The sequence below is a fragment of the Schistocerca americana genome, chromosome 11, assembly GCF_021461395.2.
Source record: "Schistocerca americana isolate TAMUIC-IGC-003095 chromosome 11, iqSchAmer2.1, whole genome shotgun sequence".
Lineage (NCBI taxonomy): Eukaryota > Metazoa > Arthropoda > Insecta > Orthoptera > Acrididae > Schistocerca > Schistocerca americana.
Window position 1 is genome coordinate 39,413,048 of NC_060129.1, and position 27,281 is coordinate 39,440,328.

The 27,281-nt window shown below is 44.7% G+C and overlaps 1 protein-coding gene across 1 annotated transcript in view; it reads left to right on the top strand.

Annotated features, from left to right (window-relative positions):
* The window catches only part of LOC124553214 (poly [ADP-ribose] polymerase tankyrase-like), a 45,785-nt gene extending 18,993 nt beyond the window's left edge, over positions 1–26,792 (top strand). Inside the window, exon 3 of the mRNA XM_047127106.1 lies at positions 26,312–26,792. Coding sequence (XP_046983062.1) covers positions 26,312–26,792 — 481 coding nt within the window. The remainder of the gene's footprint in view (positions 1–26,311) is intronic.
* Positions 26,793–27,281: the final 489 nt, after the last annotated feature.

Consider the following 27,281-nt stretch of genomic DNA (forward strand, 5'->3'; position numbering starts at 1 on the left):
ATAATTATACAGACCAATGACTAACAACAGAGACACTATTCAACATGCGTTTTGAAATTAATCAGAGCAGAATGCATCAAGTCATTGTGTGTGTAACACAGGAGTAACAAGAAGAGACACTGCAGCAAAAGTTCAAATGGCTCTGAGCACTATGGGACTTAACAGCTATGGTCATCAGTCCCCTAGACCTTAGAACTACTTAAACCTAACTAACCTAAAGACAGCACATAACACCCAGCCATCACGAGGCAGAGAAAATCCCTGACCCCGCCGGGAATCGAACCCGGGAACCCGGGCGTGGGAAGCGAGAACGCTACCGCACGACCACGAGATGGGGGCACACTGCTGCAATTCAAGCAATTTAATGTTGATAATAGTATAAGAAGGGTATGAACGGGCTTAAGAGTACAGTCCTACTGATGTAGTGATCAATGAATTCATAGTCTGCTTACCTAGGATGGTCAGCTGCGGACATCTGCAACCTGTGAATCTACTGTACATTTAAAAGCCTCTTGCAGCATAGGTAGACAACAGAAGTAGACCCACCTCGACCGACGGTCATGTAAGACACACAACGCTTATGCTGAACTTACATCAGGAAAGCAGTCAACAGAAATTTGCCAAATTTGCACACAGGAACAACTGACACAACAAGTAGAAGCAAAAAACCAATGAGAACAAACCATCGGGAAACATATTAGAAGCAATGAACAGTGAAGAAAAGTTTGTAAAAAAAAAAGAAAGAAAAATACCTGGATATGTAAGATTACAGAGCAACATACATACTCGCGTAGCACTTACTCATACGGCAACTACTGAAGGTACCTCTGAAGTAGGATGAAAAACGAAACACTCTTGTTATTAGCAATCGTAGATACTCAATTTCATAGGAGATGTGGTCGTTGGGGAGCGGTAGTCCTAGGTTGAGAGACAAAAATGGCTCTGAGCACTGTGGGACGTAACATCTGAAGTCATCAGTCCCCCAGAACTTAGAACTAGTTAAACCTAACTATCCTAAGCACATCACACACATCCATGCAAGAGGCAGCATTCGAACCTGCGACCGTAGTGGTCGCGCGGTTCCAGACTGAAGCGCCTAGAACCGCTCGGCCACACCGGCTGGCTGAGAGACACGTACACGTTTTAAGATCATCTTTACTTCGCAAAAAACACAGCTCCAATTATACACACAATTGTTCCATAAAATGGGCACCTGCTTAATCTAAATTTTAATAGTAACGCTACTTATTAAAAAATTTTAAAACGCAGTGGTCAGCCAGAAGATTACAAAGCACAGTTTCAACTTTTATAATATTCGGAAATCAACATGAGGCTTAGCTCACTGGGCTAAATGCTGCTCAAGCTCCAGCCACAGTTATTACTTGAATTGCACTGAAGCTAGATATCAAAAGTCTCAAGTAAAACTGCAAATAACTAGAATTTCTCCAAGACTTAATTCAAAAGCACAAACTCTGGTCAAGCTCCAGATTCAGTTGTTATCTGAAGAACGTCCCAGTCTCGTACAACTACCAATCATCTCTTCTCACCGCCATTTGCCACTCCTGCATTTTAAGAATAAACAGGATGTAGTTAAGGTGCCCTGAGACCGTGGTGACTAGGTACACGAGACACATACAACTGCTCCACAATAAAAGACAAATTTGGTCAACTACCATCAAGGAATGAGGTGGGTGGGTCACGGGCAAGGTGTTATATGTAAAGAAGATATGCCCAGATGTCAAATACAACAGGAACCATTCACAGGTCCCACTGCCCTTTGAGCTCAAAACAGTAGCAGCCCTGAACAAAGACGATAACCGAGCAGTGGCTGCGTGACTGTATACAAGCACAGATGACAAAATGGTAGATACCGAAACAGACGACAGAGGGATAGAGAAACAATTAAAATCGCTCAAAAGAGGAAAGGTCGCTGGACCTGATGGGATACCAGTTCGATTTTACACAGAGTACGCGAAGGAACTTGCCCCCCTTCTTGCAACGGTGTACCGTAGGTCTCTAGAACAGCGTAGCGTTCCAAAGGATTGGAAAAGGGCACAGGTCATCCCCGTTTTCAAGAAGGGACGTCGAACAGATGTGCAGAACTATAGACCTATATCTCTAACGTCTATCAGTTGCAGAATTTTGGAACACATGTTATGTTAGAGTATAATGACTTTTCTGGAGACTAGAAATCTACTCTGTAAGAATCAGCACGGGTTTCGAAAAAGACGATCGTGTGAAACCCATCTCGCGCTATTCGTCCACGAGACTCAGAGGGACATAAACACGGCTTCACAGGTAGATGCTGTGTTTCTTGACTTGCCCAAGGCGTTCGATACAGTTCCCCACAGTCGTTTAATGAACAAAGTAAGAGCATATGGACTATCAGACCAATTGTGTGATTGGATTGAAGAGTTCCTAGATAACAGAACGGAGCATGTCATTCTCAATGGAGAGAAGTCTTCCGAAGTAAGAGTGATTTCAGGTGTGCCGCAGGGGAGTGTCGTAGGACCGTTGCTATTCGCAATATACGTAAATGACCTTGTGAATGACATCGGAAGTTCACTGAGGCTTTTTGCGGATGATGCTGTGGTATATCGAGACGTTGTAACACTGGAAAATTGTACTCAAATGAAGGAGGATCTGCAGCGAATTGGCGCATGGTGCAGGGAATGGCAATTGAATCTCAATGTAGAAAAGTGTAATGTGCTACGAATACATAGAAAGGAAGATCCCTTATCATTTAGGTACAATATAGCAGGTCAGCAACTGGAAGCAGTTAATTCCATAAATTATCTGGGAGTACGCATTAGGAGTGATTTAAAATGGAATGATCATATAAAGTTGATCGTTGGTAAAGCAGATGCCAGACTGAGATTCATTGGAAGAATCCTAAGGAAATGCAATCCGAAAACAAAGGAAGTAGGTTACAGTGCACATGTTTGCCCACTGCTTGAATGCTGCTCAGCTGTGTGGGGGCCGTACCAGACAGGGTTGACAGAAGAGATAGAGTAGATCCAACGGTGAGCAGCGCGCTTCGTTACAGGAACATTTAGTCATCGCGAAAGTGTTACGGAGATGATAGGTAAACTCGAGTGGAAGACTCTGCAGGAGAGACGCTCGGTACGGGCTTTTGTCGAAGTTTCGAGAACATACCTTCACCGAAGAGTCAAGCAGTATATTGCTCCCTCCTACGTATATCTCGCGAAGAGACCAAGAGGATAAAATGAGAGAGATTAGAGCCCACACAGAGGCATACCGACAATCCTTCTTTACACGAACAATACGAGACTGGAATAGAAGGGAGAACCGATAGAGGTGCTCAAGGTACCTTCCGCCACCCACCGTCAGGTGGCTTTCGGAATATGGATGTGTATGTAGATCTAGATGTAGAAGCCATACCCTCTGAACCTGACCAGCCACGAGCGCAACGGTTTCTCCCCTCTTGTGTTCAGCTGCAAAAGTGTCTTGCCCAGAGATAGCTGGCAGGCTGGCATCAGGTCACAACTACACAACCAGTGGAGACGTCAGCGATTAACTGTGGGACGAAGGAACAGGGAGATGTCAGTGAGCACACACACTACCTAATCAATACTCAGAATTGTTTGGGACCACAAGATTCCCAGGTCCATGCGTCTTTAATGCTTCCTCATTCAAATCGGTAACAATCCCAAGAGATCAATTCTCAGTGAACGTCAGCACAGCCAATGACATGAACATCATTTGATTGCCCTGCCGAGCTGCCTCTTGCGACCTCCATCTCAGGTGGTCAAGTTTACTCGTTCACTGCCGCACACAGAGACTCCATCTGTCATGATGACACCACTGTTCAGTTGCTGCAGCGTCCCCGCTTGTTGCAGTAGCCTAGGTGCTACCTCCAGCTGCGTGCTCTTGCGACACTGTGGTTGGCTGCGGTGTTTTCAAACTGTTGTGCACCTGAACAGAGCAAGTACCGTCACCGTCCCTTCTACTAGACCCCAAGGACAGTGACAGAGGTAAGAGATGAAAACCTAAAATAGTAGCCTTGTCAAGTGTTGCACACAAAACACAGGTATACAATCTAAACAGTTACTGAGACACGCTCTTAAACATAACTCTTGTGCCCCATTTGGCATTTATAGCCAATATGCTTTTTGTGTTATTGGTCCCTCCTGGATTGGTCTTACTTGAGATAGAGGTACTTTCAGTGTTTACTTGGTATGCATATCCCCCATGAAAAAGGTGCCATTAAAGGCAAGATCTATGTCAGTTCCACAGATCTGGGCAACAGCTTCCCCATCACTTTAGCTGATCCCCTGCTCACTGTACTGAATTTTTTAACCACACCCTGCTCCATGGAGTGAGGTTGGCAGTCTTCCAGCATAGTTTTTCTGCACCATCCTATCATGGGTGGACTTAAAAATTTTTTATGCACGCTTTTCCATTTGTCTCTAATTTGCTCAACATCGATCTGATCAGCAGTAAAGCATTCAGTGACAAAAAATTCAAGAGGGTGCTCTGTTGAGTTTAAACGCTAATATGATGACGACTGGAGCCTGCTTATGAGCTTTGTGTGCTGCTGTATAGAAGGCGTATCCCAACCAAGACAATAACGAATCCCTCCATGTATAGTCCTCACGGTGGTATGTGATAAGAGCTGCCAGCAGGTTGCGATTAATTCTCTGAGTATCCCAGATTCAGAAAACACAAGGTGGTCATTCTCTCACTTTGAAGCGAAATTTCCTAAATCGCATGGAAGTGAAATCCGGTTCATTGTCGGTAACCACTACCTCACAGGACCCGAATGTGCTCAAGATTGATGTTATTGTGTGACATCATACCTCGTGTCGTGATCAACCAGGTCAACCGTGTAAGGGGGTCTACACACACCAGTATGTAGCAGTTTTACTCTTCTGGGCATGGGAATGGGTCCAGATAATCAATGTACAATTTCTCCATTGTTTACAAGATCATATCAATGAATGCCAACAATACATATGCTTGTATACATATACATATACATATACATATACATACTGACATAACAATGCCATCGATACATATGTTGCAGTGTAGCTGCCCCCCCCCCCCCCCCCCCCAGCGTTCCTGTACCAGGATTACAGCCATTTCAGATTTCAGACATCGATGCATTAGTTTGCACTATGACATCCCTGTTAAAATGTGGCACAGAGAAGAATGGTGCTCTCACCAAGGCTACTTAGCCTCCCAAAGGCTAATTAATGAGAGGCCCCCCCCTCGAATTTCTTCCCTTCCTGTCTCATATGATTAAGTGGCACTGACAATTGCGCAAAGTTCAGCACGAATCACTGAAGAAAGTTTGTCATCCCGATAAAGTGAACTGGCTTCTTCACATTTATTGGGTGAGAGGGGAGGGGGTGTCAGGAGTGAATGGGTTAAGTATGTTGCTGGTCAGTTTTGACCACCATTCATAAACTGGGTGCTCTCAGAAAGATATCTTCATCTGAGAAAATCGTACTTTTGATTGGGAAACCAGTTTTACTGAGCCGCTGTAGGACCTCCACAAAATGCACTAAGTGTTCGTCAGAGCTCTCACTAAATTAGACAATATGGTCAAGGTAAATACAGTGGCCTTTGAGTATGGAAAGCACCTTGTCCCCAATACTCTGGATAACATAGTGGCTCCTGTCGACAATCTGGATGGAACCCAATTGTATTCATAAAGGTTACAATTTGTAGTAAAAGCTGTTACTGCTTTCAAGGCCTTGGCCAAAAACATTTGTTAGTATGTGTGACTAGGGTCATCTTCTTAAAGCACGCAAAACATGAATGAAGGTCGGACAGTGGAATAGACTGAACCACTATCTGTTTAAGTAGCTTTAATCCGCTACTGCATGCACTAATCCTCTCCTTTTGATGCTACAAAGATGGGCGCCGGATAGAGTGAATACAGTTCTTCGGCATTCCCAATCTACACTTGTGTCTTGCCACCCCCAAACTCTGGAAGTCCACAAATCCTGTTCCAAGCTAAACTAATCAGATTGCATGAACTCAACAAATCTAAAAGTGCATAGACAGGCTCTTTATTGAAACCTGCCAGTATATACACAGTACATTTGACCCTGATGTGCACTATTCACGTTGAACTGATCCTTCCCATTGTGTCACATGCCTTCCCTACTCTGAAGCTGAGTACAGTTCTTGTCTAGCATACCTTTATTTTGGTACCTGTAACATCCAGCTTTGGTCCAGCTCGACCATCCTGTTGTTTTTTGTGCCACTTCCTATTGCCCGCCTTGGCGCTCATTCACATGCAGTCAGCATGTCTAACAACCTCTACCTCCGTAATTACTCTCACTAATTGCTCAAAATTGACCGCTTTCTAGCTGAAGGTAACACTATAACGATAACTGGGGTGAATGCCTTCCAAGACGTTCAGTACGATTTCCTGTTCAGTAAATTCGAAACACTAACCCGTGCTAAGTCTCATAACCTCTTCATGTTATCCACAAACATTTAATTGTCACCCTGCACACTAAAATACTGCTTCTCAGTCAACTGATGGCGTGTATGCACCAATAAGATGTTGCTACTGACTCAACACCTAAAATTAACAAATAGAATTCAATAACATATAGCCTGTCTCATCAATTGTTCCCGCTGACCAGACGCCATAGGGCTCAAAATTTCACCTTGATCTTGTAGTTCCACAGGAAAAACTAGTGCTCTCTCAACCTCCTCGAAAAATGTGACCAACAACCCTCCCCCTGCCCACAGCAGGCTGGCCAAGCAGTTTGGTATTTTGACAAAGGTCTCTGAGAACCTTTCCCTCATGTCTCGCCTAATATGTTCATTGGTTGTTGCATGTGGGGACAAAGGTATTCCCCCTCGCTACCCTATTATCGGTCGTATGAATGACAGTTCACTTTCTGAACCAGTAATACAGACTCATTTATTTGTCCTTGCAACTTCATGCAATCCGACCCTGTTACCTTCTCTTTCAGTTCCTGTATCTTACCATCAACACATCTACTTGCCTCTGTAACAATTTGCAAACTCCTCCAGATGTATCATTGATACACAAATCCCATTTGCATAATTTACCGCATACATCCTAATTCTTCTGAGTCGTGTGCTGGAAGACTCAGCCCCATCAACGTTTAATTAAGGCTTTTGCACTGCTGGAGGCAGTGCTACTGACCTCATCCTTACTGAGGGCTGATGGCATGACTGCACAGTCCACTGCCTCCTGCAGTCATCACGCCAAGTCGCCTGTTTTCCCAGTCTACTTGCACCCTCTAATCTCAAGACCATAGTGGAGCTTGTCCATGAGGAGTTCTGCAACACCTGCCATCTTCCATGCTGCTGTCCTAAAACACAAAACAATCCAAATGTGGAAGAATAAATAACCCTCCAAAATTACTGAATGCTAAACTTATAAAGAAAAGATCTTTGAAGAATTCAAAAGATATTTTTTTCCTAACTGCACTGTATACACCTCCCACCACCCAGAACCAAGTTCTGCTATCCAAGTGCTGCGGAACTGGTCATTCGGGAGTGGTACTGCTGGACTGAGAGACGTGTACACATTTTGTGACCATGATTATTTCATGAATAGACACAAAAATTCCCACTCCCAGGGGGTGGGAACCCAGTTACGATTATACACACAATTGTTCCACAATATAACCACATTCTTCATCTAAATTTTAGTAGTAACACTATTCATAAAAAAATTTCAAATCTCAGCAGTCACTTATAAGGTAGCAAAAGGCACAATTCCAACATTTATAATACTCATAAATCAATTCAGACTTTAGCCCATAGGGCCAACAGGTAGTCAAGCTTAGCGGTAGATATTACTTAAATGAAACTTAAGGTGCATACCAAAATGCTGAAGCAAAAGAGCGATTGAACCAGTCGAAGATTTAAATCAAAAGCACAAACACTGGTGGAGTTCCCGCCTCAATTATTACATACTGCAGCTCTGAAGTTCAAGTTCAGTTGCCCATCATCAATGCAAGATTTAATTAAAGGCACAAACACTGATCAATCTCCAGCTTCATTTATTATTTGAGTGGTACTTAAGGTACCAAAATTCTTAACGTTTAGTCACTAGAAATCGATACTAGGTTTAGGAAATTTGGAAATTTGTGGTAAGGACTATGGGACCAAACTGCTCAGGTCATCGGTCCCTGCTATATTTAATTCAAGAGCATAAACGCTAGTCAGACTAAAGGTTGAGCTATTATTAGAATCACACAACGTTTCATACCACCTGCAATCGGTACTTCAAGCCACTAACGGACACTCCTGCATTTTGAGAATAAACAACACATGGTTAAGTGCACCTGAAGCGCTTGGTGCAAGGTGCACAATGCAAATACGACTCCTCCACAATAAATAACAAATTTGCTCAATTACTGTCAAGGAATTTTTGTGGATGGGAGGGAAAATCCATGCTTTGCATTAATAAAATATCCTCAGTTTTGAAACACAACCGCAACTATAAACACGAGTTACTGATCGTCGAGTTCAAAACAACAGAAGCTGCACACATAGTCTTGAAGCCATCAGTGGCTGTTTGACTGCACACAGGTTGTAAGTTATAAAACTAATCAGCCACGACCACAATAGTTTCTCCCCAATTACTAGTTACAAATACAGAGTGTTACAAAAAGGTATGGCCAAACTTTCGGGAAACATTCCTCACACACAAAGAAAGAAAATATGTTATGTGGACATGTGTCCGGAAACGCATCCTTTCCATGTTAGAGTTCATTTTATTACTCTCTTCAAATCACATTAATCGTCGAATGGAAACACACAGCAACAGAACGTACCAGCGTGACTTCAAACACTTTGTTACAGGAAATGTTCAAAATGTCCTCCGTTAGCGAGGATACATGCATTCACCCTCCATCGCATGGAATCCCTGATGCGCTTTTGCAGCCCTGGAGAATGGCGTATTGTATCACGGCCGTCCAAAATACGAGCACGAAGAGCCTCTACATTTGGTACCGGGGTTGCGTAGACAAGAGCTTTCAAATGCACCCATAAATGAAAGTCAAGAGGGTTGAAGTCAGGAGAGCGTGGAGGCTATGGAATTGGTCCGCCTCTACCAATCCATCGCTCACCGAATCTGTTGTTGAGAAGTGTATGAACACTTCGACTGAAATGTGCAGGAGCTCCATCGTGCATGAACCACATGTTGTGTCGTACTTGTTCTAGCAGCACAGGTAGAGTACCTCATATGAAATCACGATAACGTGCTTCATTGGGCGTAGGTAGAAGAACATACTGACGAAACTAAAATGAGCTTTGACATGGAAATTAAGAGTTTCCGGACAAGTGTCCACATAACATATTTTTCTTTCTTTGTGTGTGAGGAATGTTTTCTGAAAGTTTGGCATACCTTTTTGTAACACTCTGTATATCTTAGCTAGCCACACTACCTCCAGTGGTTACAGTGGCCCTGGCATTATCTCCAGCTTTGCACTTTCCACGGCTAGTACTGCCACAGTTATAATAACTATTATGTAAAACTTCCTGGCAGATTAAAACTGTGTGCCCGACCGAGACTCGAACTCGGGACCTTTGCCTTTCGCGGGCAAGTGCTCTACCAACTGAGCTACCGAAGCACGACTCACGCCCGGTACTCACAGCTTTACTTCTGCCAGTACCTCGTCTCCTACCTTCCAAACTTTACAGAAGCTCATTCTGGAACTATTATGTAATTTGGTAGTTGCCATACATGACATAGTTTCTGAGACCTGCAGTGACATATGTGAAGTACTTAAAATGTTTATTAATGCGTAACGGAGATAATATCACTAAAATACTGTAAATTACATTTGAAATATACATAGGACCTGTCACATAGCTTGCTGAATAAAATCTGCTATATAGTTCATGAGAGGGCAGATAGGGAGAGCCTAGATAAGGAGCTTTTATTGATCATCATATATCTCTAATGAAACAGTGATTTTTTTTTGTTATGATTTTAGGGCGCAAAACTGCTACGGTCATTAGCGCCCGGTCTGTGACTTAGGAAATGGTAAACAAACGAAACTGGAAACCGGCAGCAATGGGAGCGAAACTCAAAAAAAGGGAAAACCAAAATCAGAAGGAAAGCTTAAAAAACCACTACAAAGAGGGGTTGTTTGTCCCCAAAAAATAGCTTCAAATGACTGACGTCATCTCACTGGCACTAATAAACTCAAGGACGCGAACAGCTGAGCGCGTGTCATCTGCTAAAATGGAAGATATATCAGTCGAAAGCTGTAGACGGGCGCGTAACGGAGTAAAATAGGGGCACTCAAGTAAAATGTGTCTTACCGTCCACAGCTGAGAGCAGTGGGGACAGAGTGGGGGAGGATCGCCGCTTAAAAGATGTCTATGGCTAAAAAGACACTGCCCTATCTGGAGTCTAGTTAAAATTACCTCCTCCCGACGACGAGTTTGGGAGGAAGAGGTCCTAGCAATTTATTATTCGGAAGTGTCGACCAATGTGCGTGCCATAAAAGAGCAACACGACGACATAAAACGCTCCGTAGATCGGCGAAGGGAATCATGCGAATAGCTGGCCAAAGAAGAGAGACTGCAGCCTTGGCCGCTATATCGACCGCCTCATTTCCACAGATACCAATATGTCCTGGTATGCAGAGGAACGCCACAGAGACGACCCCCAAGTGGAGCCAGTCCTGAATCCGGTGTACCAGAGGGTGGACAGGGTAGAGAGCTTGGAGACTGAGGAGAGAGCTGAGAGAATCTGAGCAGATAACATACTGTATCCGCTGATGGCGACGGATATATTGGACAGCCTGGAGAATTGCATAAAGCTCCGCAGTAAAAACCGAACACTGGTCGGGAAGCCGAAATCGATTGGGGGCACTCCCAGCACCAAACGATGTTTTGGAGCCATCAGTGTAAATAAATGTGGCATCCTTCATTTTTGCGCATAGAGCACCAAATGCCCAACGATAAACAAGAGAAGGGGTACCATCCTTGGGAAACTGACAAAGGTAACGGAGCAGGCAGGTCCGGGGCTGGAGCCAAGGCGGTGCTGTACCCCAAGTTGTGAAGAAAGTTTTAGGAAAGTGGAAGGAAGGAGAATGGAGCAGTTGACGGAAGTGGACTCCCAGTGGTAGTAGGGTGGAAGGGCGGCCTGAATACCCTAAATCCAAGGAGGCATCGAAAAAAATGTCATGGGCAGGATTAGCAGGCGTGGAAGACAGATGGCTAGCACAACGACTCAGGACAGCTCGCCGATTGGACAGCGGAGATTCAGTAGCATAAAGACTTTCCACAGGGCTGGTGTATAAAGCCCCAGACACTAAACGTAATCCACGGTGGTGGATAGAGTCGAGACACCGAAGAATAGACGGCCGAGCAAGGGAGTAAACTATGCTTCCATAATCCAATTTCGAGCGCACTAACGCGTGCGGGACTGATGACCATAGCTGTTAAGTCCATAGTGCTCAGAGCCATTTGAATCATTAACACAAACCTACGTTTTTTTAAATGGAACCCCGTTAGTTTTGTTAGCACATCTGAACATATAAACAAATACGTAATCAGTGCCGTTTGTTGCATTGTAAAATGTTAATTAAATCCGGATATATTGTAACCTAAAGTTGACGCTTGAGTACCACTCCTGCGCTGTTCGATCGTGTGTATCGGAGAGCATCGAATTATGTAGGGATCCAAAGGGAACGGTGATGGACCTTAGGTACAGAAGAGACTGTAACAGCACATTACATCCACATGCTAACACCTTTTAATTGGTCTTTTTCACTGACGCACATGTACACTACCATGAGGGGTGAGGTACACGTACACACGTGGTTTCCGTTTTCAATTACGGAGTGGAATAGTGTCCCGACATGTAAGGCCAATAGATGTTCAATGTGGTGGTCATTATTTGCTGCACACAATTGCAATATCTGGCGTAATGAATATCGTACACACAGCAGTACATCTGGTGTAATGTCGCCGCACGCTGCCACAATACGTTGTTTCATATCCTCTGGGGTTGTAGGCACATCACGGTACACATTCTCCTTTAACGTACCCCTCAGAAAGAAGTCCAGAGCTGTAAGATCAGGAGAACGGGCTGGCCAATTTATGCGTTCTCCACGTCCAATGAAACGCCCATTGAACGTCTACCTCACCCCTCATAGTCACAGCCATGTGACAAATAACTGCAGCGAGCCTAACAGACACTATCTACATTGTGACATTACGAATAGTGTGTTGCATGTGATGAGAAATAAAGTGCAGCAAATTATAGGTAAACCAAAGGCAGTTAAGAACAAAGTCATTCTGCCAAGAGGGATGTTACAGCTGATAAATCCTACATATACCAACCAAACACTCAGTTCTCTTACTGTAAATTTCATAACTAACTATAGATACTGATGTCACTAATTCATCTGGAAATGAGTTAGTACAAACAAACTGATTATGTCCTCATACAGTTCACATATTCAAAACGGGTATTAGAGTTCTGAGAATTATGTGAGAGGGTTCTTAATGTTCCTTATCAAGTGGCGAGACAGTCATTGTGAATTTTGAAGGACTCTACAGCGGTCATGACTATAGGTGCTTTTAACCCCCACAGTCCTCTCCTAGGTGTGGCCTTTGTGGGGGCGATGCAACTTTGGCTTCCTCTGGTGTGTGCACCAGTTTACACACAACATGACATGGAGGCACAACATGACGTGGAGTGATAACAAAGGTAGTATTTCATTTTAAAACACACAACTGGTGACAGATGTGAAAGCCACGTGTAATGATCCTACAAGTGCGCGTCAGAGTGAGTTATGGAATCGGACACTCTCAGATGGAGCAACAAAGGTAATTTACACACAGACATCCGTGTCTGTGTCTACCACCACTGCTGTTCTAATGGTCATGAGTTGCAAAGTAGTTGGGATCAGTGACGTTGGTAGACACTTTGTCCTTCATGTTCATTCACTATTATTGTAAATTTTCTTTGCTCTGAACTTAAATTAGCAGCTCATTGCCTCATCATTTTTTTCAATGAAAGGACCCCATGATCGGCTCATGTTCTGGAAGGATGAGTTACTGGGTGTCTACATTTTGTGTGTTGGGATGTTTCTAAATGTACTTCTGTGCGTCTAATTCGCCTTGTAAGACGTGTATATTTCTATTGTTTATTGTCAAATCACAATTTATGAAAGATGTTTATATTTTATTAATAGGATTAAGTAGGAATAATTAATATTTGTCATGTTGGAAATAATTGTGGTAGCAGGGAATGTCTGCACCAGAAAGCATTGTTGGCAGGAGAAACGGCACTTTAGCGTTCGAAGTCAGTAGTAAGCGAGAAGTGAAGCGAGTCGGTAGCAGGTCTGAAGCGAGAGGTTGAGAGGAGCGGTGTGCCTGCCAGCCGCTAGCTATGATTAGCAAGAGATTATAAAGAGATGTACAGAGACATCAGCTAACTATTATAATAAGAGGAACTAATATTATTGAATTAATTTTTTGAGAAACTCAAGACGACATGCGAGACACATTGTTACAAGAAAAACTTACCATGCAAAAAAACTATATGGCACCCAATAATCCAGACAAATTAAAGTCACAAAATATTTTAGCAATAATTGATTCAGGCCTACCAATGTGCATAATTAACGAAGACACATTTAACAGATGCAATAGCGATAATGATTATCCAGTATCCAGTATCCCGTTACACAAAACTAAGTTAAGGGAGCATTTACGGGAAAAATCAATGAAGTCAAAAGACAGACATAATTAAAGTTTGTTTTTGCAGGGCAAGCTTTCCAGAGCAATTGTTGGATAGTTCCACATTTAACAACTGATATAATATTAGGAATGAATTTTCTCGTACAATATGACGCAAAGATTGACTTTAAATCGTCGTACCTAACATTACAGAAGGAAGACAGTGAAGTGGTAGTGAGATTTCAAAACACAGTATCCTCAGAAGAACAAAATATGCACAGGATCGAGATTATTGCAGATTGTAAAGATAACGATTGAATCTCACACTATACACGAATACACATAATAACGACATGGCAGAGGAACAGGAGTATAATGTATTAGAGACAATTACACGCAAGGTTGGAGACAGTATAGCAAAAGACGACACAGAGCGCACAGAATTAGAAAATATTCTTGTGCAACATGAAACTGGTTTTAACAATGTTCCAGGAAAGATGACAGGATTTATGTCCGAATTTCAGGTGAAACCACATGAGACTTTCAAAGCAAAACACAACCCAATCCCGCATATATACACAGAAGCAATTAAGAGAGAGTTACGAGCAATGATTGATCAGGGTATAATTGAACCAGCAGCAAGCCAGTATATAAATCCATTACACATCGTTGAAAAGAAGGATGGATCACTCCGTTTATTTTAGATTCACGTGAGGTTAATAAAATAATCATTACAGAAACTGACCGACCATAGACGTTAGAAGAGTTACTGCAAAAGTTTCATGGCACTTCCATATATACCACCCTCCATCTCAAATCAGGATTTTGGCAAATTCAGTTGCATCCAAACTGCCGAAAGTATACGGCATTCCTTTGCTTTGGTGAATGTTACCAATTTTGTAAACTTCCGTTTGGACTAACGATTTCGTCTGCAGCCTTTATACGATGCATGAATACAGTTCTCCCACAGGATCTTAAAAACAAAATTACTACATATGTAGATGACATTCTAATCGCAGCAGAAAACTGGGAACAGCACAACTACACCCTTCAGCAATTACTGAATACATTCGAGCAAAATGGTATAACTATAAACCTCCGTAAATCTGAATTTGGAAAAGCCTCAATAAAATTTGTAGGTCATATTTTCACAAACAGGTATCGCACCAGACTCTGACAAACTGCAAGCATTGAAAGATATCGACGTGCCAACAAATAAGAAGGCACTTCGGAGCTTTTTAGGTCTTATTAATTATTTTAGAAAATTCATTCATTATAAAGCATTAGACACACCCTTGCTATACCAGCTCACAAGTAAAAACACAGTTTGGTCATGGAATGAAGACGCTGAAGCTGAATTCGAGAATCTGAAAGCTTTACTAGGGGCACCTTTGTTATCGCATCCTGACCCAACACAAAACTTTTCCATTGCAACAGATAGTTCAACTACAGCATTAGGAGTACATATTTTCCAGGAAGTAGAGGAGGGCGGTAAGACAATCGTTAAACATATTGCGTTTGCAAACAGGATACTTTATCCAGCAGAGCGCAATTACTCTGTAACAGAATTAGAGACGCTATGTGTAGTATGGGCATTTAAGAGATTCCGTCATTATCTATATGGAAGACACACCACAGTATATACCGATCACCGAGCAATGCAGTTTTTATAATCAGCAAAACTTACGCATGATAGATTAAGCCATTGGAAATTATATCTACAAGAGTTCGATTTTACTATTGTACACATTCCAGGCACGCAGAATATTGTCGCCGACGCACTATCGAGATCTATTCAGCATAAACGACTAGAGAAAGAAAATACCTTCTGCTACAACAACCATAGCATTATGTATATCAAACAAGTAGCTTTCGAAAATTTTATATCATCAGCATTACAGGACATAGAGAGAGAACAGCAGAAAAATGAAACATTAAAAGAGATTTTAACGCTTTGGCGAGACAAGAGCAACGCAAAAATCAGGCATAATTACACTATAAATCAAAATATTTTGTTTATTCGCTCGTACCCAGACGGCAACAATTGGCTTTTACGCATTCCAGAAGGGATCAGAAACAAATTGATATGGTATACGCACCTAAGCTATGCTCATTACGGAGCTAGGAAATGCTTTCTAATTCTTCGACAAAATTGTCACTTCAACAATATGGAAAAACACATTCCTGTAAGATATGTCAGAAAGCTAAATCATCTACAGTATCACATATTCCACCACTGTATCCCATCATACCGGGTAAGTTAAGACACATGGCAGCAGTAGATCTTTTCGGTCAAATCCCCAGAACAAGTAAAGGTTATAGTTATATTCTAGTAGCCGTAGAACTGACATCCAAATTTGTAACATTTTCTCCACTAAGGAAAGCGACGGGCTAGATCAGTATCAAGAGCAATTGTAAGAGATTTTCTATCAATAGTAGGACATGTACAGAAGGTTATTTCAGATAACGGACCGCAGTTTAGGTCAGACATATGGAAACAAATGTTAGAGAGTAAGAACATAACACCAATTTACATATCAAGATATCACTGTTCTTCTAACCCATCAGAAAGAATAATGAAAGAGATCGGGAAACTTTGTAGAATTTATTGCCACAGAAAGCACACAACATGGGACGAATACATTTCACAGTTGCAGGAAGTAATAAATGCAATACCTAATGAGTCAACGACGCTCTCACCAACTGTAATACTGAGGAATAAAGACCCACCGAATAAACCTACTGAAATGATCACTTTTCCAAAGAAGCGTAGACTTCGTCATTGTGAGATAATAGACATGGCACTAGCGAACATTAAACGAGCTGCAGATCGTCGGAAGAGACAGCAGATGCAGGTAAGTAGATTAAGCAAGTACGAGATTGACGATAAGGTACTAGTTCGTACCCATTATCTGTCACACAAAGGGAAGAAACGATGCAAAAAATTTGAACTTCTATACGCAGGACCGTACAGATTTCGAAATATTCCGCACGCTAATGTAGTACACACTGAGACACCCAGAACAAAAAACTCGAGAGGAAACCATCATATGTCAAACATAAAGAAAGAAATTCTTAAAATAGAAAACAACCTTCTTACAGGGATACATATAGGCAGAGTATAACAATGAGCTTTTTGACACATTCCAACAAGCCCGAATACAGTGAGCTACTAATGGGCCATTTACGTGCACAACCGGTCACCTCGATTCGACCGCAGATAAATACACTGAACATTAATAGCAGCCTTAGAAGCGTTCTCGCAGGACATTTATTTCACATTATGTAAGGTAAGTGAAGCAATTAACAGGGCTACTTTAAAAGTAAATGTATAACACGTACAAATAATTTTCATACAGTAGTAGCAATTAGATGTATTCTTTAACCCGTGCATGCAGCATTGTTGTCATAGTTCACCAAAATAAGCGTAGTTTTAATTATAATATAAGTATTGAATATGGAAATATGTGGATAAATGCTTTACAGGTCATGCCGAGAGCTGACTAAGGACATCACACACATCCATGCCCGAGGCAGGATCGAACTTGCCACCGTGGCGACCGCGCGGTTCTAGACTGTAGCGCCTAGAACCGCTCCGCCACTCCTGCCGGCAGAGTTCACGACAAGTCCCCCATAGAAACTTAAGAAATGTCCCGCATTGCATATTGCCCCCACTGGCTACATTCACAAACACTGCGTGTTTACAGCAGCTGCCTTACTGACCAATGGCATATCCAGACACAACCATCAATGAAGTGGTAACATGAAGTGTGGTTCATTCGCCCATTTGATACATTCGCGTTGACATATTGTCCAGTCTCTATAAACCTATGCCCAAAGCAATTTTAACTGAAGACTTCATTCGGTCAACATGTGAATACGTTGATATCATCTCCTGCTGAGTCCCATGTTAAACAACGTGCATTGAACAATGTGCTCCAAAACATTTGTGCCTGCTCCAGTAGTGTACTCTAGTCAACAAATCTGCCACAGATCACCACCTATCATACTTGACTGAGTGGACAAGCCTCCAACCTCCACATTCTGTGACGAGACATATGCACTGAACAGCTTTTAATTCACTCATGTCTTCGCTATCCTTTAGATACTCTCCATAGATGCTCAGGATAGCACCATGCATATAGTCGATGAGCTTCGACATCTCCGAAATTCCCATTCACACGCGCCAGGTTATAAGAATCTGCCATTTGTCAAAGTTATTTAGATCAGTGGACCTCTCCTTTTCAGGCCCATACCACCACTAAAATGATGACCCACTCGCCTCTGATCTGCTTATACACTTTCACTACCGTGTCATGTGCCCACAACACAGCCAACTAGCATACAGTCTACTGGTGGCCAGTGGTCATGCTTTGGTTCCTCAGTTTATATATATATTCTATGCAATGTACTCCTGCCTTGGACATACATGTAAGTGTAATGGCCATGTACAACCCATTAAGAATACACTCCTGGAAATTGAAATAAGAACACCGTGAATTCATTGTCCCAGGAAGGGGAAACTTTATTGACACATTCCTGGGGTCAGATACATCACATGATCACACTGACAGATCCACAGCCACATAGACACAGGCAACAGAGCATGCACAATGTCGGCACTAGTACAGTGTATATCCACCTTTCGCAGCAATGCAGGCTGCTATTCTCCCATGGAGACGATCGTAGAGATGCTGGATGTAGTCCTGTGTAACGGCTTGCCATGCCATTTCCACCTGGCGCCTCAGTTGGACCAGCGTTCGTGCTGGACGTGCAGACCGTGTGAGACGACGCTTCATCCAGTCCCAAACATGCTCAATGGGGGACAGATCCGGAGATCTTGCTGGCCAGGGTAGTTGACTAACACCTTCTAGAGCACGTTGGGTGGCACGGGATACATGCGGACGTGCATTCTCCTGTTGGAACAGCAAGTTCCCTTGCCGGTCTAGGAATGGTAGAACGATGGGTTCGATGACGGTTTGGATGTACCGTGCACTATTCAGTGTCCCCTCGACGATCACCAGTGGTGTGCGGCCAGTGTAGGAGATCGCTCCCCACACCATGATGCCGGGTGTTGGCCCTGTGTGCCTCGGTCGTATGCAGTCCTGATTGTGGCGCTCACCTGCACGGCGCCAAACACGCATACGACCATCATTGGCACCAAGGCAGAAGCGACTCTCATCGCTGAAGACGACACGTCTCCATTCGTCCCTCCATTCACGCCTGTCGCGACACCACTGGAGGCGGGCTGCACGATGTTGGGGCGTGAGCGGAAGACGGCCTAACGGTGTGCGGGACCGTAGCCCAGCTTCATGGAGACGGTTGCGAATGGTCCTCGCCGATACCCCAGGAGCAACAGTGTCCCTAATTTGCTGGGAAGTGGCGGTGCGGTCCCCTACGGCACTGCGTAAGATCCTACGGTCTTGGCGTGCATCCGTGCGTCGCTGCGGTCCGGTCCCAGGTCGACGGGCACGTGCACCTTCCGCCGACCACTGGCGACAACATCGATGTACTGTGGAGACCTCACGCCCCACGTGTTGAGCAATTCGGCGGTACGTCCACCCGGCCTCCCGCATGCCCACTATACGCCCTCGCTCAAAGTCCGTCAACTGCACATACGGTTCACGTCCACGCTGTCGCGGCATGCTACCAGTGTTAAAGACTGCGATGGAGCTCCGTATGCCACGGCAAACTGGCTGACACTGACGGCGGCGGTGCACAAATGCTGCGCAGCTAGCGCCATTCGACGGCCAACACCGCGGTTCCTGGTGTGTCCGGTGTGCCGTGCGTGTGATCATTGCTTGTACAGCCCTCTCGCAGTGTCCGGAGCAAGTATGGTGGGTCTGACACACCGGTGTCAATGTGTTCTTTTTTCCATTTCCAGGAGTGTAGTTATTAACTACTCACTCAAATTCCTGGTGCAATTTGAAATTCAAACAACCAAAACATCTTTAATATGAGCACAAAAATGAACTATGTATTGTCTAAAGACACTGTTCCCACTTACTCTACTTTCCAGTCGAGAGAGCGCAATAATACTCACTAAAAACACAATCTTGAGCTGCGCCATTATACGTCTCACATATTTTAAACACGTTGATGTTTTACTGTTTACTTTATCTTAAGTAATGCTGCAGTTCTATTCACATAAATAACAAAATGCCACCTTCATAGTGGCATGCGTACAGGCAAATGTGCAACAGTGATGGAAAATTCTCTCCAGTGTCAATTTGATGTGTGTGGGCAAACTTTATTCAATCGCGTTCAGTTTGCATTCACTTGCCCTTGTGTTTGCTCATGTTTGACTGGCTGTCGGTCTTTCAGCCAACCATTAACAAAAGTTCACGGTCCTCTTTGGTTTGGTGCTAGTAGTACAGAAAGTTTTTGTCTGCTGTGTTGTTTACTTTCAGTTGTTGGCATGAGTTGTCTGAGCTATGGAGTTATCTAAACAAAACATAATGTTACCCATACAAGTATATTAATATCACAGGTGCTGGTGTCCTCCAATAGATCCTCATATCAAATGCCATAGCGAACCAAATATAATACATAGAAAATTGCCGAAACACTGTAAGACCTTACTGGGGACGCCAGAAAGTCAATAATAAAATAAGGCTGGACATCAGGCGTGCATCCGGCATGAATGGAGTGAATAAGCATACGATTTCTAATTCTTTTTATTGATGTCCTTGAAGGTAAGTAAGTAAGTGTGAACATGTATCTATTAGACTCATTAAAATTAAAAATATAAAAAATAGCGGCTCGTTGCTGACGTTCATCATATCTGTAATTGCATACCTGATATATTACTGTCCCCCCAGGAGGTCCGAACTCTTTTGTGGATACGTGCGTAGCGAGCACGGGACCCCGAGCTAATGTGGCCCTCCTTCCTTTCCGGGCTGCATACCTTCCTTTTCTGCATCATTCCCCATCCCCCATCCTCGCCCCCTTCTCACCTCCGCCTCTTTCCTTCCCTTTTTCAGCCGGCCGGAGTGGCCGTGCGGTTCTAGGCGCTACAGTCTGGAGCCGAGCGACCGCTACGGTCGCAGGTTCGATTCCTGCCTCGGGCATGGATGTGTGTGATGACCTTAGGTTAGTTAGGTTTAATTAGTTCTAAGTTCTAGGCGACTGATGACCTCAGAAGTTAAGTCGCATAGTGCTCAGAGCCATTAATACATTATTCCCTTTTTCCCCTCTGGGAATATGTTCAGTGCCTACGTCTGGAGACGGACACTCGAAACTGCACCACAGTCTCTCTTCTTCGCTTTTTCTGCTGGAAAGTCTTTGTCCTTCCTTTGTCCTTCTCTTTTCCTTACCTCTTCTCTTTACCCATTTCTCCGCTGCGGCGTTTGAGACCTGTCTTCTTTCCTGTCTTGTTCCTCCCTTTCTCTTTTATCCTCCGTGTGTGTGTCTGAAGGCAGATCCACGCATTACCATGCGTAGCCGGTGACGGGGTAACGCGTAATTCCCCACCCCAGGTAGACAGGTAGGACACGTACGCCCCTGGTAACGGCCAGGCCCAGGGAGGGGTGATTACCCGAGCTGATACCTTCCAAAAGTGCCGATTGGTCCCTCTGTCTGTTTCTCGGGAGGTGTGACCTGAGGTGTGAAGAATCACCTAAGGCGGGAGTGTCCTCAGAGAGGGCCCCCACAAGGAAGGAACGCGCCATCGGAGACGCCGGTAATCATGGGGGATACTTTTGCAATGGTTTCCTCATCATCTACTATGTCTGCTCACAAGCCTAAGTTCTAGGAGTCTCAGCCACGGACAGTTCTTCCATCGATGCCACAGTTCCTTGATGTTTCTCGGTCGGATGAAGGTCACGACTTCTCCACGGTCAACCCTTCCATTATTCAGAAAGGTGTCGACGCAATTACAGGTCCTGCAAAGTCTTGTTCCAGATTACGAAATGGCACCTTGTTGTTAGAAATAGTCGCTGCCCTCCAGACACAAAAATTGCTGCGTGCTTCACTGCTAAACACCTCCCCTGTCCGGGTGGAAGCGCACCACACTGTAAATTCATCACCTGGGGTGGTTTATACACACTCCCTCGACGGACTGTCTGACGAGGAAATTCAAAACTACCTGTCCGACCAGGGCATAACGGCTGTTCATCGACTCGTGAAAAGGGTTGACACGAACATCGTTCCAACCTGTACTGTCTTCTTGACATTTGACAGAGTTCATCTCCCATCGACCATAAAAGTGGGCTATGAGATAATTTCCGTCCGCCCTTACATCCCAAACGCTACGCGTTGCTATCAGTGTCAGCGGTTCAATCAACCAGCCAGTCCTGTTCAAATCCGGCGAAATGCGTTACGTGTGGCAAGGATGCCTATGAGGATGCTTGTCCACCTCCATCCCATCGTTGCATCAACTGTATGGGTGACCACTCTGCTTCCTCTAGAGATTGCACCATTTTTAAAGACGAACGGCTCATTCAGGAAATCAGAGTGAAGGAAAAGGCTCGAGAGTTATTCGCCAGTCGAAAGCCCACTGTGCCTCACACAGGTAAATACAGCACTGTCCTTGCCTCTCCTCGGCCAACAAAAGAGGCAGCCACGCAGACTTGTGATCTCACCTTTAGTGCCACGGTTGTCAGATCGGGCAGCACAAAGATCGCCCATTCAACCTCCCCACTCTCGCCTGCTCACTCTATGGCTCACCCTTCAGCGGGTTGTGCTAAATCTCGATCCCCAAAGTCAGACACCCGGACTTCCAAAAAAGAGCCTACTCGTGAAGATTTTTGACATATCCCAGCTTCACAACCATCAGTTCCTCCTTCGTCTCAACGTCTTGTCTCCAAGAAGGCTAATAAGAAACACAGTTCCTCTCCTTCTCCGCCACGGCGTGTCTCATCTACAGCACCACCTAGCGGTAACCGCCTTTGGCCGTCTTCTGTGACGCCGAGGCGCACTGCTGGCACCGATCAACTGGCCGATCGCTGATGGAAGGAGCTGCTCCTGAACAACCTATGGATCAGGATCTTTTGCCTTCAGCTGACTGCCATTCCACGCTGTCGGTCGCTAGCTCTGAGCAGTCGTTGAGTTGAGGGCAACCTTGCTCACATTCTTCCATTTTCTGTCCACCCTATGTCCATTATCCATTGGAATATCCGCGGCATTCGAGCCAATCGGGATTAATTGTCGATACGCTTACGATCCTACTCGCCAGTCATCTTCTGTTTTCAGGAAACAAAGCTGCGTCCCTGCGATCGCTTTGTTTTCCTCCCATTTTCAGTCAGTCCCATTTGATCTCTGTTGAAGGCACTCCAGCACGTGGAGGATTCATGATTCTTCTCCATGATACTTTCCATTATCATCCAATCCACTTAAACACTTCCTTCCAAGCTGTCGCTGTCCGTCTTTCTCTTTCTGGATACACCTTCCCTCTTTGTACTGTATACATTCCATCGTCCACACCAATGGCATGAGCTGATTTCCTTCATCTTCTTGGTCAGCTTCCGCCCCCATATTTGATGGTTGGGGACTTCAATGCCCACCACCCACTTTGGGGATCTCCGCATCTCTGTCCGCGTGGCTCTTTATTCATAGATATCTTCCACCAAGCGGATCTTGTTTGCCTCAACACTGGGAACCCTACATTTTTGTCTGCCTCCACAACAAATTTCTTTCATTTGGACCTTTAGGTCGGTACTGTTCCGCTAGCTCGGCGCCTCGAATTGTTCGCTCTTGCTGATACACACTCGAGTGACCACTTTCCATGTGTCCTTAGATTGCAGCCACAGCTGCCATATATGCGTCCGAGATGCTGGAAGTTTGCCCAAGCCGATTGGACACTTTTTTCGTCTCTAGCGACATTCGATGTCCGTCACTTTTCTAGCGTCGATGATGAGGTCACTCATATTACAGAAGTTATTCTTACAGCTGCGAAACGTTCAATACCTCGCACCTCCGAATTGCCCCGGCGCTTCCCAGTTCCTTGGTTGAACGAAGCATGCCGTGACGCAATACGTGAGCGGCGACGTGCTCTTCGTGTTTTCCGCCACCATCCTCCTTTGGCCAACTGTATCCACTATAAGCAGTTCCGTGCGCGATGCCGTCGCGTCATCCACGATAGCAAGAAGGCAAGTTGGGACTTCTTTACTAGCTCATTTAACACCTTCACTCCCTCCTCGGAAGTTTGGAGTCGGATTCGACGGTTATCTGGCGCGCCTAGTTTCTCCCTGGTCTTTGGGCCCAATGTCACGCATGATAAATTAGTGGACCCCGTCGCAATTTCTAACTCATTGGGTCACCACTTTGCTGAGATTTCGAACTCTTCAAATTACCCGCCAGCGTTTCTCCCGAAGAAACGTGCAGCGGAAGTGCAACCTCTTGCTTTCTCCTTTCAAAATCGCGAAAGCTATAATACTGTTTTCTCCATGCGGGAACTCCACCATGCACACTCTTCCTCTCGCTCTTCCGCCCCAGGACCGCATTATATCCACCTCCAAATGTTGCTACATTTATCATACCATACTCTGCGTTCCCTCCTTCACCTTTATAATCGAATTTGGACCGCAGTACTTTTCCCAGACGATGGCGGGCAGCTATCGTCGTTCCTGTCCCGAAACCTGGAAAGGACAAACATCTACCCTCTAGCCATCGCCCCATTTCTCTCACGAGTAGTGTATGTAGGGTTTTGGAGCGTATGGTGAATTGCCGTTTAGCCTGGTGACTGGAGTCCCGCAGTCTTTTAACACCTGCCCAATGCGGTTGCCGAAAGCATCGTTCTGCAGTTGACCATCTTGTTGCTCTCTCCACTTACATCATGAACAATTTTCTCCGGAAACGCCAAATAGTAGCAATATTTTTTGATCTGGGGAGAGCTTACGATACCTGTTGGAGTACAGGCATCCTCCGCACACTGTTCTCTTGGGGCTTTCGAGGTCAGCTGCCCCCTTTTCTTCGTGAATTTATGGCAGAGCGCACATTTAAAGTGCGGGTGAACACTACTCTCTCCCGTATTAACCAACTACACTAGCCCCTCTCCTCACGTTCGGTCTGTGGAATCGATTCGTCAGTATTTGATGTGGTTTACGAAATATATCCAGCGGTAATGTTAGGTGACTCACCCTGTATATCAAGCCATCAGCAAAACGTATGGAATATGTTAGTAAACCAATGTTTTGTGGATTTCCATAATCAAATCTTATCCTGAAATCAATGTATACCCCAAGCCACTGATGTAGGTGCAAAGAACCACCACCTTGTCCATCATTCCGCAACAATGGCTGTAGTCGAGGAATAATGTTGTGATCAGCACTGTAAAGCATGTCCAGAGTTATGGTGAGGCATTGGCGTTGGATGTTGTCTTTCAGCATCCCGAGAGATGTCGGTCGATCACGATACACTTGCGACTTCAGGTAACCCCAAAGCCAATAATGGCACGGACTGAGGTCTGGGGACCTGGGAGGCCAAGCATGACGAAAGTGGCGGCTGAGCACACGATCATCACCAAACGACGCGCGTAAGAGATCTTTCACGCGTGTAGCAATATGGGGTGGAGCTCCATCCTGCATAAACATCGTACGTTCCAGCAGGTGTTTATCAGCCAGGCTGGGGATGATGCGATTCTGTAACATTTCGGCGTACTCTCGCCCGTCACGGTAGCAGCTACAAAACCAGAATCACGCATTCCCTCGAAGAAAAAAGGCCCGATAACGGTAGATGTGGTAAATCCAACCCGTACCGTGACTTTCTCGTCGTGCAATGGAGTTTCCACGACAGCTATAGAATTTTCAGTAGCCCAAATTCTGCAGTTGTGGGAGTTGACAGACCCTCGGAGGGTGAAATGAGCTTCGTCGGTCCACAACACGTTACTCAACCAATCGTCATCTTCCGCCATCTTTTGAAACTCCCACACCGCAAATGCCCTCTGCTTCACTAAATTGACAGTTAACAGTTCATGATGCCGATGGATTTTGTACGGATAGCATCGGAGGGTACGCCTCAGGTCCACCCAAACAGTAATGTATGGAATGCCGGTCCGACGTGCGACTGCACGAACGCCGACTTCCCCGTGCAGAGACGAACCCGCTACAGTCTCCATTTCTTCCTGAACTGTCTCAGCAGTATTACGCCTTGTGCTCGGTCGGCCACTACGGGGTCTATCGTCTAAACAACCCGTGGCTTCGAACTTTGAAATCATTCTCGCCACAGCTGCATTTGTCAACGGACATTTACCCGTTGGAATCCCCTTCCTATGGCGATAGCATCGTAACGCTGATGTAGCACATTCCCCATTCTGATAGTACAGCTTCACTAAAAGCACATTTTCAGGTAACGTCAACATGCTGCGACTGCTGGCGCACTGATTCTCTCTCTCATTGGAGCTCCTTTTATACACGATCGTCATGCGCAGTCACTGACGTTTTGCGGTCCAGCGCCATCTGTCGGACATTTTGTGAACTTCTGAACTTCGTTTTTTTTTTTTGTTCTAATAAAACTCCATGTCATTCCAAGCACGTGTGTCAATTTTTACCTCTCTGTCTACATTATTCCGTGCTTTATTGAGTTTTCAAATTTATACTGACTTTTTCATCACCAGGGACATGTATGTTTGTGTGTGTGTGTGTGTGTGTGTGTGTGTGTGTGTGTGTCTAATAGAGTGTAATAATGTCTGTGACTTGTGCAGGAGCCTTTCTCGTGACGAGAAAGGCAAGAGGCTTATCCAGGCGGCTCGGGCCGGTGAAATGGAAGAGCTGAGGGCTCTGCTAGCAGCGGGGGCAGACGTGGGGTCGATGGACGGCGACAGGAGCACTGCCCTGCACTGGGCAGCGTGGGAGGGACACGTGGAAGCGATGAGGTGTCTACTGGAGAGTGGAGCAGAGGTGAATGCCCGGAATATCAGGCACAACACGCCCCTGCATTCACCTGCAAAAAATGGCCTTGCAGCTGTGGTGCGGCTTCTTTTGAGATCCTCTGCTGACGCCAACGCCAGAAATGTATGGGGATATACGCCGCTGCACTATGCGGCAGAAGACGGCCGATTAGAAGTGGCAACTGAGCTGCTGGAGTTTGGAGCCAACAAGGAGGCCAGGGACGATGAGGGGAATATCCCCCGTGAGCTTGCCAGGAAGAACCACCATGAGCAACTGGTACAGTTGCTAACATGAAGCTACCAGTTCTGTAGTTCTACAGATGTGTAACAACGTTAGCTCCATATATTATTTTCCCTTTCTTTTAAAATAAAGAATATAAAAAATTAGTCCTACTTTCATTCATTTGCACCTATCGTTACATAGCAAGTAGAACTGATCTAATAACGCAACGAGAATGATAACAATAAACCAATATAACAAACCTTTCTTTAGACGAAACAGTTCAAAAAAATATTTCCTGAGCTAACTTTAGGAACTCAACAGCAACTGATAAATATTGCCTTCAATAATAAAAGACAGCAGTTCTCTCTCCGAAACTCAAGTTTCACCTGGTGCATTCATTGCTCAAATAGCTGATGCAAATGCAGTTATGTGGTTTCTTCATCAGCCGCTAACATTTTGGGAGAAGAACACAGTCTTTTTTTTCAGTGCACAGATGGTTACATGGTGGCTGTCAAGGAAGTCATCTGGCTCAAAGCCTATGAGTTGTTTGAACTAATGTTC